The sequence below is a fragment of the Strigops habroptila genome, chromosome 5, assembly GCF_004027225.2.
Source record: "Strigops habroptila isolate Jane chromosome 5, bStrHab1.2.pri, whole genome shotgun sequence".
Taxonomy (NCBI): Eukaryota; Metazoa; Chordata; class Aves; order Psittaciformes; family Psittacidae; genus Strigops; species Strigops habroptila.
In genome coordinates this window covers 79,835,999-79,853,648 of record NC_044281.2, presented here as the reverse complement: position 1 = coordinate 79,853,648, position 17,650 = coordinate 79,835,999, and the positions used below count along the sequence as shown (strand labels likewise).

The 17,650-nt window shown below is 40.0% G+C and overlaps 1 protein-coding gene across 1 annotated transcript in view; it reads left to right on the top strand.

Moving 5' to 3' along the window:
- Positions 1-17,650, top strand: part of ADAM12 (ADAM metallopeptidase domain 12) — a 188,089-nt gene that overhangs the window by 100,621 nt on the left and 69,818 nt on the right. Inside the window, exons 4-5 of the mRNA XM_030488359.1 lie at positions 5,064-5,142; positions 8,787-8,863. Coding sequence (XP_030344219.1) covers positions 5,064-5,142; positions 8,787-8,863 — 156 coding nt within the window. The remainder of the gene's footprint in view (positions 1-5,063; positions 5,143-8,786; positions 8,864-17,650) is intronic.

The following is a 17,650-nucleotide window of genomic DNA, read 5'->3' as shown; positions in this document are numbered from 1 at the left end:
ATACATCTCAGTGCTGTGAGTCTTGCAGTATATGTGCAGGGTACCCAAGATTCATTCCTGTCAGACCTCAGAATCAAATAGCTGACAAAGAGCAAGCTCAGATTTGAGACTGCTTTACACCTCCAGGAGATTCAAAAGAAAACAGGATGCTGCTGTTAGAAAATTGCTTATGGTGTTTCTATTTCAGGCATGGGATTTTAGCTTAGTGTCCAGTTCCTGCTTCACTTTACTCCATCTCAAAGTCCTAGTTAATGCTTGATGGCAGTAGGCAAATCACGCCACATCCCTGGGATCGTTGGGTGGGTTTGAGTGCCTGCCCAAGTGAAGAAGCCCAGTCCCTGCTCACTCATAACACTAACAATCAGACAGGACTAGCAGAAGCGGGGATTTATTGTTGTAAAAACTTGGGTCTGTTTTGCTGGCCCTGATTCCCTGCTGAAGCAAAGGTCAAGTTTTATGCTCCATGTCATGCCAGAGCAAGGCATAGTCCTTCTGAGATGCGTAACAGTGAGCCGCACACCACCCAGGATGTTGAAGAAACATGTACCAGACTATCCAGACATTATATTGTTTGGCTTTAAAGCAGTGCTGTTGAGTCTCAGTTTCCGGGTGTCACTTCAGATTCACAGAGCAGCTTAGAGAAACTTGTAGGTTCATTTTGATAAATAACAATGTTGGTGTCTTCCCCCTTATATCTGTGTTGCAGCGGGATGACCTGGAACAGGGAAGGCAAACAGGGGAGTTTCATGCTCAAAGACAGATAGAAAAACAAGCTTGTGTGCTGTTAGAAATTTGCTCCTTAGGCTTTTGTCTACCAGTGTCTCCTTTGTCACCAAGGAAAACCCTGGTGTCTGCTCCTGCTATGGTGATGCTTAGGTTATTCCTGAGCAGCACTAACATGAAAAGTACGCAGTTCTTGTTGGGTTTTTTTATAGCCTGATATTCTATACACGGCATGTTAAAGCAGAATTTGATAATAATCTGCACGTAGCTGAATGATATACGTACCAAGAAGCAAAAGCACACTTTTTTTTTTCAGCTAGGAGAAACTAGAAAAGGCTGAGTATCAGGAAATGCATCATGACAGTAACATCTGTTGGATGCAAAGTAATCTCCCCCTGAAAGTGGTGGGATCAGCATTGCTTCTGACATTTGAAGCTCGATGAGACAGACCTAATTTGATCTATAGCATACTTGGCTTCCAGGGAGGTCATCTGTATGATCCACTAGATTTTTTTCCATCTCTAACTTGTGTGACTCTGTCTTTCGGACTCTCCCTAGGTGATGAAATATCATCATAACCTTTTGAAATAATATAGTGCTGCCTGGAGAGCAGAGACTGATTTTCTCATTTGCAAGTGAGAGGCAGTGCATTAAATTACCATTCCTGTCACTGAACGGATTGAGTAAAAAGTTTGATGTGTTTAAAACAGGACATCTTCCCCCTCCCAAACAAACTGGCTGAGACTTCACATTGCAGGCGGCTGGGAAGGTGAGGGTTACAGGTTCAAATAACGTTCATCATATTCCCTGAGGCTTAGGTTAGTGGAAGCTGTTTGACACCTGAAAATGGTTCAGCAAATCTGACAGGTAAGCTTCCTACTGATTTACAGAGGATGAGGAAGCCTGTGCTGTCTGCCATAGATCAGGGGGGATAAAGCTTGTCCTTCTGGGCCACCAAAGCTTCTACTTGTTAATTTGACTCTAGGAAATGTAAAAGAATCCTCAGTGCTGACACACACAGTGACTAAGTACATAAGTAATTTAACTCAAGAATTGCACTTTTGCATCTTTGGAGAATAAATGAGAAAGTTGTGGTGTTGCCTCAACTGATTTTCTTTAATCATATCCAGCAGTTGATGCAGTTCTCAATAACATTGGTTTCTGTCTGTTCATGCAGTGCAAAAACCTGATAATCATCTGGTACTGCTGGGCATTGTAGCTGACAACATTTGAAACTCCAGACATGGTGATGAATTGCACTATGATATATTAAGGTTATTTTGATCCCTGCTCTTCCAGAATTACATTGATCCAATTAGGTTAAGTAGCTTGCCATCTAAATTAATTTACTTTCCTCTATTAATCTCCTTTACTGTGGGTCAAAACCAGAAATGTAAATCAATCTATTACATTGCATATCTTTGTGGGGTGGGGAGGGCTGTAATTAAATTACCTAATAGATACATATGTTGAATTCATTGTTTGGTATGTTAAACATTATTGCCATAATTGGAAAGTGGAGTGGACTTTGGGTGCTTGTTACACTTAGTTTTCATAACCTTTCAAGTAATGCCTTTACATGACTTGCTCTCCCTGGACACTAATGCTGCGTGCTTGTACGGCTGTCCAGCTTTTAAGATATTAGACATGCTGAAAGTGGGGCTAACGACTACTTTCTCTGCCAGAAATTGTTGGACTGCCTGGCAACACGTCTCATAGAGGTCCCCAGCCTCTACAGTGTGGAGAAAACCTTTCCTCTGGCTTGCTCCCAAACTAGCCCTAGCACTGTACGTGGCAGGAAAACAGATGTCTTAGTTACTAAACTGAAGGAGTGTTAATGCAGACTCCTGAAAAGCTTTTTTCTTACAAAGGTGGTACATGAAATTTCCATGATTTGAAATCTTACTCTGGCTTCTACATTGGGGCATACTTTTTATTTTATTAGGTTAGTCCAGCAGTAGGACTCCATCTTCTTGGTTCTCTTACCAGTCTTTTACTACTCACCCTGAGAATTCTCACATTCAGCTGGTATTTTCATCAGGGTAGATAGCCAAAATTCATCCTGGTAGGGACACTGATGACAGCTACACCAGGAATATGTTTACCTGCAATTTGTTTACTTGTCCTAGAGGATTAATTCAAGTCAAACAACCTATGTAATGCGGCAGGTCAGATTGCTGATCACAGCGCTCTCTTCTGGTATTAAAATCCATGAATCTATGAAATGTTTTCTAAATCTGTGCCTGAGGGTAGAATGAACAGAAGCAGAAAGGTCACCTTTATCATCACTGCTGTCAAACCCTTTGGAAATAGCAGAGCACAAAGCAAGTATATTGCTCAATCACTTTGCCCTTATGCTGCATCTGTTCCCTTATCCCTTGCCTGTATTTTGTCCCATCACATAAAAATCACTCCTATGTGAAATCCCCTTTCCAAAAAGTGCACAGCAGAACTCTGTTGGCTTTGACAACGGTGGGATCTTGCCTTTTACAAAGGCAATTAATGCCTGCTTAGCACAGAACTTAGCGGTGTTGCTATATAAATAATAATGATAATTAAGAAAGCAGCTGCTCTTCATGATAATGAGACCGTAGGAATCATGGATACAGCACACGTTTCAGGCAGGCCTTTCTAGAGGTTGCAGGCATAAGAGGTGAGATAAATGTTGGTGTCAAGTGTGTCCTGTGTCACCATGGGGTGGTTTGAAGTGTCCCTGCGGTGCTGGTTGATGAAATATATGGAGTATCTAAATCAACACTAGGTGCTTGGTTGTGCAACCATATCCCACTCTAGGTGTGGTGGGTGAGATCCAGAGCAGTTCCTGTACAACCCACCAAACGTAGTGTTTGAACTTTCAGTAACTATTAATACGCTTTGATTTCCCACAAGCTGAAAAGTGTAAAGTGAGAATATTATGTTGGGGCTTTGCTAACTTCATCTTTTGATGTTGTAGTTTCCTTCTTGCTGTGGTCTTGTTTCATTCATTATTTTTTTTTTTCTTCTACCTTAAGATAGAGGCTTTTAAAGATGGGTTTTCTCTCTAATAACTCTTTGTTCAGTTCCTAGCACAACCAGATCCTGGTCGTGACTGAGCCATTGGATACTAATGTGGTGCAAATAAATCAGTAATGAAAATTAAATGTTTGTTCAGGTTCCAGTTTTAATGTTTATATAAATTGCAAGAAATGTACCAAGACTCTGTACTATTTCACACTAGTATATATGCAAGGGTGCAGCATTAAGCAGCTTTAAATAAAGAGCCTGATTTGTTCAAATGAACATCCCAAGGGCAAAACGCCTCTTTGAAGTGGAACAGAAAGAACATGGTGAAATGCTGTGCCAAAGATTTTCAATAGCCCAAACTCTCCAGTTTTCTGAATATGATGGTGGCATTTATCTCTGGTTTCCTCTGCATTGTGCTTCTGCATTTCACTAGAGTGTTTGTCAAAACTCAAGCATGTTTGTGTTGAGCATGGCTTAAGACCTATGTTGGGAGTAAATGTGAATATGTGTTCTTCCTTCTGGCCTTTTTAAAAATGCTCTTTAGTTGAAAAACAGATCAATAGCAAGACTTCTTTTTTATATATAAAAAAGGCAGATGATGCTTTCCCGATGTTTTTTCTACAAAAATGGTTTTTTCATAGTTGTCACACACATGCCCCTCTCTGGGAGAGTTCTAGAAAATGGCAATTGCATTGTATCATTGCCAAAAGCAGGAGGGAAAGAACGAAAAGCAGGAGAACAGAATGTCTCATCACAGACATTGTCTTTTACCACCTCCTGATGCCATCATTTCAAGTTGTTAGGTTTCCATTCATGAATATCCTTTTCAGATAATCGGAATAAATCCAGTACTCTAACTTCTATAATGTTCTTATAGTGTTTTAACTTGAGTGTCGATGGAAGAAGTCTGTTTCCTTTACCGAGAGCTAAACTAGCCTTTGGGTGGTCACATGCTGATGAACACAACACATTATATAAATAAGTAACACAGGGAGAATATTTTACTTTTCCACAAACCATCATTATTTAACAATACTCCAAATGTCAGATTTAATGCAAAATGTGTTGAAAATTGTGTGGAAGATTCAATACTGAAATGTGCAGTCCTCATTTAGAAGAGAAAGCAGTCTGGAAAATTGTAGTCACAGTTAATGAAGGAAGTGTTCATGTACTGCAATGTCAGTATTTGGAGTTATATCTTTCCTTATTTTGAACACAGCCCTGGTAAGTCATTGTATCCTTAATGCTTGGCTTTGATCGCTATCTTAAACGGAACCACTAAAGGACAAAGTCAAGGTGATGTGGCCTTAATATTACATGTGCTCTATATTTTCCAGAGGCCTGTTAGCCAGCAGCTTCACAGAAACCCACTATTTGAAAGACGGCACTGACGTGGTCCTCGTACGCAATTACACGGTAAGGTTGATGTTTCACGGGTAGATGATGCTTTGTCGTTGAAACCCAAGGTTCTCTCTGCCAGGATCTGAGCTGTGGGCTGAAACAGCTCCATGTGTCATCTTTTCTTACTGCTGCCTTCAGTACCTTTTTGACTGCTGTGATCCTACATGTGAATTTTTAGAGGAAGACTTTAAAGGCAAGCTGTGGGGTTTTAACCAGGTGGCTTTTAAAAGCTGTAAGTTTAATTCAGCTTCTTGGAAATATACCCATTAAAACATTACAATAAATGTAGCCATTGCTGATCAGCTATGGAGGAAAGTCATGGTTCAGTTAGGAAGAAAACCCTACATATCTCTTTTACGTAGTGCAGAAGCTCAGATCAGAGGTTTTGGAGACTTGGGTGTCTTTCTGCATTGGGGAGTTTGGGAGAGGGGGCTAGTTGTTTGGGTTTACTTTTTAAACCAGACCGTAAGCCTGTTATGGATATACATGATACTTTAATATATATGTATATATGTAAGTAGGTAGGTGTGTATGTGTATATTTGTGTGTATGTGTGTATATATATAAAAATAGGGGTAACATGATCCTCGTTAAAATCGGTAGTTAAAATGGCTTTTTATAAATAAAAACACTTTAAAGCAGTAATGTTTTTTCCTCTGACAGTACGAATGCCTTAATTAGAAACAATGCAGTGAGTGATTTTAATTACAAAGTTTATCTTTTCTCTGCCTAAGTCCTATAAAGTATTTGTTACGTTACGTTATTTATTTACTGACACTGTCAGAAGAGGCATCGTGCTGTGTGTTCCCATCCATAACAGGCTTTGCAGGTGTCAGTGAAAGGCATTATTTCTATGCATAACATCTTACTTCTGAAAAAGCGGCTTCATTATAGCTCCAAGTAAAGCAATCATTTTGAAAGCTTTCAGTATTTTCTTTCTTGCTGGATGCTCTTATCTTCTTCCAAATCAGTTTAGTAGTAAATAGTCATTTGTTTTAGAAACTGGAAGGCTGTATAGACTCCTAAAGGAAATGAATGAAAGAAATGAAGCACACAAGTCTTTGACAGATAAACCTATGTTAACATGAATATGTGTACGGCTAATGGTAGCTAGGCTTTCCCTTACTAAAAATTATCTGTTTTCATAAGGCAGTAAGTCATGATTAATATTGACAGTGCATTTTGCTGCCTAAAAGATATTTTTTTTGAGAGAGAGCACTGAATTCATTTTTCATTAAATGCTGCAATATGGTTTCAAAAAGATAAGTCCCTGTGATTTTATTTTTATATCTCTCCTTCACTGAGGACATCAATATAGTCTGTAGTTGTAACCAAATCCAATTTCCTATTGAAAAGTTGCTTAGTCAAATTCTGCTTGGAGGTCAAACCAAGTCAGGGTTGTGGAGCTGTGATTTGGGGGGTTTCTAGCACACGAATCAGTGTCTACATTATTTTTGTGGTTTATAGCACTTGAAAAATCTGCAGTTGTCAAAAGCTGGTGTTTATTAAATGATCTCAAGCAAGGGTAGAGTCCTGCTTTAAATCTGACAAATCAGCCGTGGTAATTATTTGTTTTTAAGGGGTCATCCATTTTATATACCGGTTTACAGGAATAAAAAGCTTTGATAGGAGAGAAAAAAAAGAAATCCCGCAGTTCAGTGGAGTTACTGAGCTAGAAATCAATTTTCTACCAGTCCAATTGCAGGCCATGGTCTGATAAGTTTACGTTTTCGGTATTGAACTTTGGCATTATGTAGCAGGTGGATCTGAGAGAAATTGTGAAATGGGCCACAACAGGGAGCTCAAAGTTAATAAAATGACAAGTTGTATGTGGAGAGGGAAAGAAATCAGGCCCTTTGCCGTAATTCACTCTTTGATAAAGACAGCTAGACTGCAGCAGCAGCCTGTGTGGGACGAGATGTCAGCTTGCCCGCCCCGTTCCACTCACGACTGTGCTAACACTGGTGATGCTAAACCCCAAAGACTGCCTTCTTAAGAGCTCTGCCTTATACTTACTTGAAGTGATGAGAATAATCCTACTTTATATTTGGGTTTAGCTTGTTTCAAGATCACTATATAAGAGTCAGTGCTGAGGTGGGGGGCATTGTTTTTTCTCCTGTCTTATCAACTGGATGCGTGTAACTGATAATATTAAATTAAAGAAAAATAGTATACATTGAAATATACATTGAAAACTTTCACATCCCTGGCAATTGTGGCTGAAGCAATCTTCTCCCAAAAATTCAGTGTATTACTTCCACCCTTCTATTGTCACTTTATCCTTCCTAATGTGTTACTGACTATGAGCACTGATGGTAAAAATACCCAAGACTAAAAGCCTATTACCCTGTTTCTGTTTCTTTCACAGTGAAAAGCTATCAAGATTTAGCAAGTCAGACATTGCTGCCCTGTGTTCAGTTGCTCACGTTGGAAATACAAATGCTCTAAGTCTAAGCAATTATTTTTCATGGTTATAATCTTATTTGCAGAAAATTCATATCTGAATTATTGCATCTCGCCAGCATTTTCATGGCTATTGCTTTCTTTAACAATATCAAGGTGGTCTTTAGAAGTCTGCTATGAGTGAGGTTTGTAAATGAAAGCTATGCCCCAAAACTGAAAAGGTTAATTAATGCAGCTAGATGGATGTGAATGAACCGAGTAATAAAAAGGCGCAGTGAGATGACTGTCAGGTTGAAGCATGAGTGATAACTTTCCTTTGCACTAATAAGAAAGGAACCTTTTACAGCAGCGTTTTCAGTTTCCAGGTGGCATTCAAAGGAGTCATGAGAAAAGAAATGCTGGACGTTGACACAGTCATTGCTTCCAGCCAGTCACATAATTGGGAATGTAATATAACCTTTAGTCAACAATAAAATTAACCTTGATTCCAGACAGATACGTGTGTGTGCTGAGAAGGTATCTCTGTTGTGGGTGCCTTTTGCAAGCAGTGGATTATTAAGGAAATACAATAACCTAGCCACAAAATGAAATTGGATTGTTGCCTCTCAAAATAGAAGACCCTCTTATACTTGGTTGTCCTTAATAACATGCAGCCACTCAGTTGGGTAATTCAATAAAAGGTTTCCTTTCCAACTTGTTTCCCTCCTTCTTCATTTGCTCTGTGAGTTTTTTTCAACCTATAGGGTCAGGATTGTGGTTTTTATACTTCTTTTTATGCAGAGCTGCCTCCTATAGACATACATAGATGTAAGTGACTTTAAATAAAAATATGTGTCTCTATAGAAAGTAGTAACGTGTCAGCTGAGTTGGTAATCTGATTAATTTGATAAAATGTTCCATATGATAGCTTTAAACAAAACAACACAGACAAAGGTGGTCAGACAGGCAATTTAAACACTATTGACCCTCTTTAAAACACCCACAAACAACACAAAACAAAACAAAAGCCTCCCCCAACCCTTTGGGCTTTAAAAACCACCCAAGATTTCCATTTAGGAACTGTCTGAACTGTTAAGTACAGCAGATACTAGTGAATATTATTATTCGGTGGGACAGAAAAGGTGCTATCAATGTTTCTGAATGCTGTAGCCCGAAAACGTTAATCCCTTTGAAATAAGGAGGGTGAAACCTACAAGAAAACTAGAGAGCAAAGGATGTTTCTTACTACCAAAATGTTTTCTCTTTTTCACAATCAGGGTCACTGCTACTACCACGGCCATGTACGAGGGTACCCAGGCTCCTCAGTCAGTCTCAGTACCTGCTCGGGACTCAGGTGAGCCAATACTTCACTAATGCTTGAGCTCCTTAAGAAGCCAACCTAGTACCCATTGAGTTTTTCTTTTGTCTTTTAATAAATGTCTCAATATCCATTTTTCAAATATCTGTTTTTCAAATGTTGGTACAATCTCTGTGAAAACATTTTCTCTTTAGTTGCTCTGAGGATAAAAAGAAGACATAGATAATGCAGTTAGGGTGTTTTCCATGATGTCCCATCTCTCTTGCTGCCCATCCTTCTCTATACCCCTTTGTAACAGTGTGGTGCTTGGCACATATTAGGGCTGGCAGTGCCCGGTGCCCCTCCAGTCCCCCTTGTCCTCAAAGCTGTGTCACCACTGATGGCAAGACTCCTTTGCAGCTGTGAACTCATGCATCGTCCAGCAGCCTCAGCAGTAGGAGAGATTGCTTTATAAATATGGCTGTGGAGCTCCATAAATTGCGTTCATGGTGGGTATGATGCTCAGCATTAGGATTTTAGCTACTTGTTAACACAAGAGTAACAGATTCATACTGCCGAAACCCAAACCTCTTCTGAGCTTGAGAAAGGAACAGGCTGACAACATTTTAAATACACAATGGACATAGTTCAGGAAACAATTATCTTCCTTACTTGGACAATCAGAGACTGGTATTTACTCACAGAGCTGTTCCAAATCACAGTAATTAACTGTAAATTGGCTCTAGTGTTCTCCCTGGAAAACCCAGTTTTCCTGTCAGATTTCCAGCTGTCTCAACCTTTTCTGGGTTTAATTTATCTACAAGCAGCATGAGTAGCTGGAATCTTTTTCCCTTGATTTTGCATTTTGTGCAATAGTGTTATTATCAAGGCTTTAATAACAGAGCTCTGGGATTGACAGCAGCAGAGAGAGCAAAGAGTTTGTTACCAGGACCTTTATCCCTGTTTGAGGGACCCATTTGCTGTAGCAGATGGGATTCTTGTGGCTCATTCCTACATAGAGAGGGGCTTTATGGCATCTTCCACAGGTTTACTCTAATTAACCCCTTGCGTGGACCATGGCAGTCTGCATTCACTACTCATGCTCTCAGACTGTAAAAATATAATGTGATGCTCCCAGTATTTTAATTACAGGGATTGCATTGCTGCAAGCTTCATAGGGGAAATTTGCACCATGTAGGACAGGGTCTGCACTGAAGTCTTGTTCCAGAGCTACCTAAGAAATTACAACTCTCAAGAGAAATCACTCTTCTCCACGTTAAAAGCATTTTCTTCCTTCTCTAATGCGCTGTTATTATCGTTGTTGAGCTCACAGAGTCATTTCCTAGTTTTAGGTAGTCAGGTATGTCAAGACAACATATGCTGGCAGTGACATTTTTCTCTCATCTGGCACTATTACAGATAAATCCCCAAAGTGCAAGCTGAGAGTGTTAAGCTCCTTCACCATAGGAAAAGTGTAGCAGCATCCTTTTCAGAACAAAGTTTCATAAGTTTCCCTGCCAATGCTTGTTTTTCTCTAGCAGGAGGACGTACCTCAGTATCCATGCCTTTAGCTGCTGCGTTCTCTGCTGAGGTTGGTGGAGAGAGTGTTCATGAGCAAGAACAATCAATGATAAGGGTGCCTGTTGACTTACACTACAAAACTCATTTCACAGCCTGATGGCCAATAGTAATAGCTTCCAATTACTACCTATGCTTGGTCTGAGCTAGTGATGTCTATTTGAAAGCCATCATAATGCACTATCAGCAGCTTGAACCGTCCAGGCCTTCTCATTAAAACTGGTTAGGAATCAAAGGCCAGGTGGTGTGAAATCCCAAGTAGCTGCACTGAAGTCCTGAGAGCACCAAACACCTTCCAGAATCACATATACATGTCACTGTATACCTCTGCCACCAAAACATTATTGTGGCAATGCATCCCTTCAGAATTTGGGTGGAAAGATCTAGTTGAAGATGTCCCTGTTCATTGCAAGGGGTTGGAACTAGATGACCTAGATGACCTTAAAGGTCCCTTCCAACCCAAACCATTCTATGATTCTGTGTTTTACTGGACATGATCCAGGCTGAGGATAATATGAGGAGAAATAGAATAGTTCAAAACTACTTCATGGTTTACTTTGCTGGCAACTTTACTAGTATTACAGCTTGATAAGATAGGATAGGATAGGATAGGATGATGTACTTGTCCACCAACTTGCTGGAGTAGGGACTCTTGTTTTCCCATGACATGATGAAGACTGCAGGGACATAGAGACATAAGCCATCATGTGGCCATGGAGCCGTATGGTGCAGTCCCTGGAGCAGCCATTTCACTTGCAGCAGCTGGTGGAAGGAAAGACTGGTCTCATTCTCTCAGGGTCTGTTCCTGGCTTTGTGACAGTTTCTAAGTGAATTGGACAAATCTCTCTGTCTCAGTTTCTCCGTCTGTGAAATTCATTTAATGACTCTTACCTACCTCACACAGCTCTTGCGTGGAGCTGAAGTCTAAGTGCCTGAAAAACATCTAAAAGGAAGTGCAAGCTGCTAGCTTACTGAAATCTCAGAACACTAATATCCTCCCACTCCTACAGACAGGAACCTTGGGCATTGTTCCAGGTGTGGATAGGCAGGGACTGTGTCTTTTCCCCCAGATTAGGAGAGTTCATTAAAAGACGTGAAACTAGTCATAAAGAATAGGTTCCACATTTGGTATGCTCTGAAGCCTGAGTGCTCAGCAGTAGTCAAAGAAGCAAAAAGGATCATAGGAATTACTGAGACAGAAATAGAGGCTAGAACAAAAAAACCTCATTACCACTTTATAAATCCATAGTGCACTCACATCTTGAATTCGGGTCTAGTTTTCCCATCCCCATCTCCAAAATTGAAGCATTAAATCCAGAAAAAGGTACAGAAAAGGGCAAAACTTATGATCAAAGGTATGGAACAGCTTTTAACCAAGGAAAGAAAATAGCCTAGGATTTGTCACTTTTGAAAGGAGATGACTGAGAAAAGGGGTATGATGAAAGGGTTGAATGTCTTGCTGAAGAGGGGACAATTGCTGAATATTTTTCATACCCCAAAATTAGGAGACATCAAATGAAACTTTAGAGCAAAGGGAAAGTACTTTTTTATTCACCACATAATGAAGCTGTGGAGCTCACTGTCACCGGTGGGTATCAATGTAAAATATATCTCTAGATTCAAGAAGATGAGATAATTTGGGATGGGGGAGACCCTCTGTAGGTCTGTCAAACCCAAAGATATCCCTGACACTCATGCTGTCAGAGCTGGGGGTACCAACTTTGGTGTGCTGCTTATGTTCTTGTGTCCTGCATCTAAGTATATGCTGCTGGCCAGGGCCAGAGACAAGATGCTGAGCTGGAGCAACCTTGCTCTGACCTACTGTAATCATACTGTTCTTACAGTGCAGCCGCATGGTTGAGCATTTGAGATGTGTCATTAGCTAGTAAATACAACATGATTACTGTATGATGAGCTACAAGAAGAATCAAGTGTTAAATCTGCAAACTAAGACTGTCTAGGTTTGACTAGTTGACGTTTTTCAGGCAGATAGAGGGGGTGAGATATGAAAATAAGTGAGAAGTAGACTCATCTCTCTTATACACACTCGCATATTCCAGCTATGTTACATCCTCTCGGACATAACATTCGAGTGCCTCACTTCACATAGGTTAGAAATGGCAGAAATGGTTGGATTGACGCTGATAGCTGCCTAAAATGCAGGTTAGAGGAGAATATAATCATGCCGTAATCTGTATCCTGCTGGCTCCTCTGGAGGAGGAAGAGCCAAATGGTGGAGAGGAGACAGTAAATGCTGAATGCATGAAATGGGAACAATGGGTAATCAGGATTTCTGGCACTTCCATCTGGATAAGAAAGCCAATTAGACTGTCAAAGCCTGTGGGAAGGTGAAGGTACGACAAAGTCAAGTCGTTTCCTTCCTGTCCTCAGGAAACACCCTTCTGTTTGTCTAGCTCAGAGGCTCTTCAAGTCTTTAGCAAATAATTTTGGCCTGTAGCCACCAGACACATCTTCTGTGATGAAACTGTGTAGACTGTAATGATTTCTTCCCCTGTTACTTTCTCTGCAAGTGCAGAATCTAGCAAATACACACAAAGAAAAGCAACCTGAAGAAGGGCACAATCTCTATTGTCCAGGGGCTGGCAGAGGGACGTGTAGCTACAAAGGCATGTGTAGTGACTCCTCTGGTGGGTGAAGCTTCTCTCAGAAATGCCTTAGTAGTCTAAGGATACAAATCTCATAGGAAGCCTTTTGGAAACACCAAAATGCTCTTGTAAATCCTAAAAATCCCTTAGAGTTACCCAATAGCTAGATAATAAGCCCCTTCACACATACAAAAAGTATTCCATCATTGTCCAACCCCATCAGTGACTGAAGGATGTTGTGTCCACAGAGACAGAGATGGAGATAAGGCTCCAGAACTGAATAGACAGTTGTTTTTAATGGGATTACATGGTTATGCTACACAAGGCTGCCAGTACTAGAGCCATCCATTTTCCAAATGGTCTGGCTGAACTCACTGTGTCCCAGACACAGTTAGCTGAAGAGGGGGGTTAAATATGACACTCCAGACATCAACTATTTAAAAAAGGAATGGAAGTAGGAAACCAGTGAGAAAAAAACTTAAATTCCTCATGCTCCTCAAGCATGATTTCCCCACAGAAAGAGAGATTTCATCCAAAAACGAGGTTAGGAGAAAATCGCAGCTGAGGAAAGCACCAGCTTGGATATGTGCTTTTCCCCTATACTTTCTGAAGATCTTTTGGTTCATATAAACTTCTCGCATGGTTTGTAAGTTATCTGACCGTGAAACTCCTGGAGGGTTTTGAGCTCTACATTAGAAAGCATTCAGCTTCTGGGGTTTCACAGCTTCTGTATTCCCGCTGTTTGAGTGCTAAACAGCTCCTGGATCACAATCCGTTCTGTGATCTGAGATGAACAGCATGTCCATTCTTTGACAACTCTGTGTACGCTGTCCCTAGGTGCATAGTAATCCCCCAAGAATCACTGCTGCTGCCAGGACAAGCATGACAGATGATGCGTTCCCGGCTGTTTGAGCCTGCCCTTTCTCTATCAAGTCTGTGCCTGACAGCACTTAATTTAAAAACAAACCCCAAAAACCTAGAAAATAAAACTAAATATATTTTTATATTGTGTGACTTGAAAAAGCATCCTACGAGCCTTAATGTGATGTGCAGTTTTGAATCAAGTCGCCTTTTATTGTTATGCCCTTTGCTGCCCAGTGGTAGAAAATGTGCTCACAAAATTGGCACTGGTGCCAATGTCTCTTTCCTTCTTCATTTTTCTCTGCTTTCCTTGGTCTGCCTTGTCATCGTCCCAGTTGAGTTTGCATGTGACACTTTTTCTGATAAAACAATTACTGCTTCTTGCAATACAAATGCCGGACATGAAATTGCATTATCATTTTCAATTCAAGTAACTCCCTGCTTAAATTCCAGGCATCAAAGTTGCAGACCAGTATGCATTCTCTTTGGACAAATCTGTCTTGCACTGAGAAAGGATTAAGTGCGTGCTACAGTAGTCTCTGGGTATGACTGTGTTTTAGACACTGTGCTATAGAATATATTTTCGGCTTAATGAAAGGCACTGGCTGGAATAAAACCTATGTGACTAATGATGTGTCTGCATGAGAACACCTCTACCAGCTACTGCTTTAACCTCCCTTTGAGATGTTGCCCTGTGCTGATTTGGGTCAGACTTGTTATTTTAATGGAATCCTGATGTGCAGTATAGTAGGATAATGGTATGATGTGGGTCTTGTGTGATGGTCTTCATCAATTGATAATTATTGTCTGTGGTTACTAAAATTTACCCCATTTTAAAGGTGGGGAACTGATGCAGAAAGAGGTGAATTGCTTGTCCAAGGCTGTGGTGGGGGCAGGAGCGCTTCTGTCTCTGAAGTCCAAGTGCCATTCTCTGTATTTCCCATTTTTATAAAGTTAAAGAATGACCAAACTATTTGGAAAATATCCAAAGATCACCCAGACCATTAGAAAAACAGTCAATACATCATCTTTTTCATTTATCCCAGTAGTATTCATCTGCAACTATTAACACAGACTAAAAGTGAAGTTTTCAATCACTACTACATTTTTCTTCTCCTTTTGTTTGTTTCCCTGCTTACTTTCCTGGGAATTTCTAATACAAAGTCCTAGGAATGTAGAATGTATAAGAAAAATAAATTAAGATTCCCTGTCACTTTACAGATCACCTTCTGGTATCATGCATGTTGAGAAACACTGCAGTGAGTAACTGCAGTACCTCCATCATGAGCATCACGTGAACAGCTCTTAAGGTCCACAAGACTCCAATTCTGTTATTTATTTGCCTACATCTCATTGCAATCAGTGGTACAGCTGTGGGACCAGACCCTTTACTTTTGCAGCTGTAGCATTAATTATGAAATGAAGGTCCTGTAGGATTTTAGGTGGCACATGAGCACTGCACAGTTATTCACGGTGTCTGAGGGCAGAGGCAGACTTAATGTGAATATGTGGTGTGTAAGGATGACAGCCCTTTATAGTCAATTGGTTTCTTACAAACTGAAAACATCTAGACTCCTCTTCCAGTGGTAATAGAGCTTTTTATTATTATTGTTTAGTAATGAGTATAACTTTGAGCTTCATTAAAACCAAATGTTTAATTGCATTCATGTATATCAGATTTATTGATTTACTTAACTTTCCTTCTATAGTACTGCAGAATAATATATAACAGTTTCATATGATGCTGTCCTAGCCAAGTTTTACTTCAGCATCACAATTTCTCAGACAAGTATGCGGTGATGGTTTATGTTGGCTGGGCCTTTGCTTCTGCTGACAAGCTGGAAAAGAAAAATCCCATTTATATTTTGAGATTTCCTAAAGCCTGTTGATTTATGAAATACAACTGGCCTTGCATTAGGCTTTGTTTTGGGTTTTCTTTTTAATAGAAAAAGGTATCACAATTGAATTTATCGACAATTTAAATAGTGGGATTATTCCATCAAATTGTATTTTCCTAATTGAGAGCTTCTTGGCAAGTTAAATAGCAATTAATAGCAAATTAATTATTTAAGTTATGTTTTAATTTCTTTGAGATATGGAGTTCTCCCATCCTAGACCATCTCATATAAACATTCCCTATGTGTCCATATGGCATATAATGGCATACAGTGGGCAAATACCAAGCAGTCGTTCATGTTTGGAGCTGATAGCAGCAATGTGGATGGGGTTTATTTGGTGCTGACCACCAGACATGAGCAGGAATCAAACCCTGTTGGGAGGTAGAGTAAAATATTAGCTCAGACTCAAGACCACACTGAAGCTGCTTCCAGTTGGCGAAGAGCTTCTGAAGTGATGCCTGGACATGCTGTATGGTATAGATTTTTTTATTCCTCCCTCTTAGTGTTGAAAAGGAGAGCCTGATAGTTCTAGGTAGGGTTTGATTTGTCTCTTGTCTTTCCTGCCCAGCTCATTTGCAAGATCTTTCTGACTTCCCAGCATCAGTACGATTTGCGACTGGGGAAAAATACAGATGCCATGAATTAGATAGCTGGAGACCAAAAAATGTATGCTTTGTATTGCGTTTTCCCAAAATATTTGTAAGCTTGGGAATTCTGGTAGTCTTTTGCCTAGTAGAGGTAATGGTAGAAATCCTGCGGATTTCAGTAGAAACTGGTCTTGAAGAATAGCCACTTCTCAAGTAGTTGCAGAGTTGCTGAAATCACTTTGGGGTTCCTTGTATAATTTTTGGTTGGGGATCTGTAGTTTAGTATACTATTTACCATATCGGAAAGCATTATATTACTTAACGTTAATGCCTCCTGAAAAATGGAAGAGTTGCACCATCTTGTTCTTTGGGGAAATACGCTGGTTCAGGAGTGTGGAGAACCATGCTCAGGAGGAAGACAGAGAGATGGTGCAGGAGTAACAGAAGCTTCTTTGAAACACCTGAAAAAAGGGGAAAAAAAAAAAAGTTATGGATTTGTTTGATTTGCATCAAGTTCTTAGTACTGAATGACTGGTAGGTATCGTTCATCTAATCCTGCCACACCATCAACAGAAAGAAACCATAGTTTCTGATGAGTTACGTTTTTAAGGTGCTGTGCTTCGCACCGATCGATAGTGGGGAAAATGCAATTGTAGGAAAAGAAAATGAGTCAAAAGCAGAGAGCTGGCCAAGAAAATTCATATTTGATATTCATTATCATATTAGAGATGGTAACAAGCCAGGTGCTGATATCCTGGAGGCAGCACTCGAAGGCTAAGTGTGCATTAAAGGAAAAGTATATTTTCCTTTATGCCAAATCTGCAGAATTTTTTTTTACCTTAGGATTGCTTCATATGCAAAGGTGGAACTGTTCTTAAAGGCTTATGCTGGATGGGAGTCTCAGTGCAAGTTGAATAGGCTGCCCTGGCTCTGGTGTGCTCAGTAGAAAACAAAATCAATTGCTCTGGTATCTGATCATTTGCAGCTAAAGAAAATTAGGGGTAAAGAAATGGTTATTTAGTTATTGTAAGCAGTATTTGGGTGTACAAGGGGTACTTTGGAAACCTGGCATTGATGTGACATGTTTTGGCTATGAACTCTTGACAACAAGATGCTGGCTTTAACAATAAAGATAAGAGAGAAATGTACCCAGTAAAAGGATACTACCAAGTCTCTCCCTTTCTAGTGTGAATTATTTAACTCTATTTTTTTTAAGTTAATGTTCTAAGTAGGATAAAGTTTAACATTAAAAATAAAACCCCTCATGGATTTATGTTGTCTGTAAAGCAAGATGGTCAGGGTGGCCCATTTCAA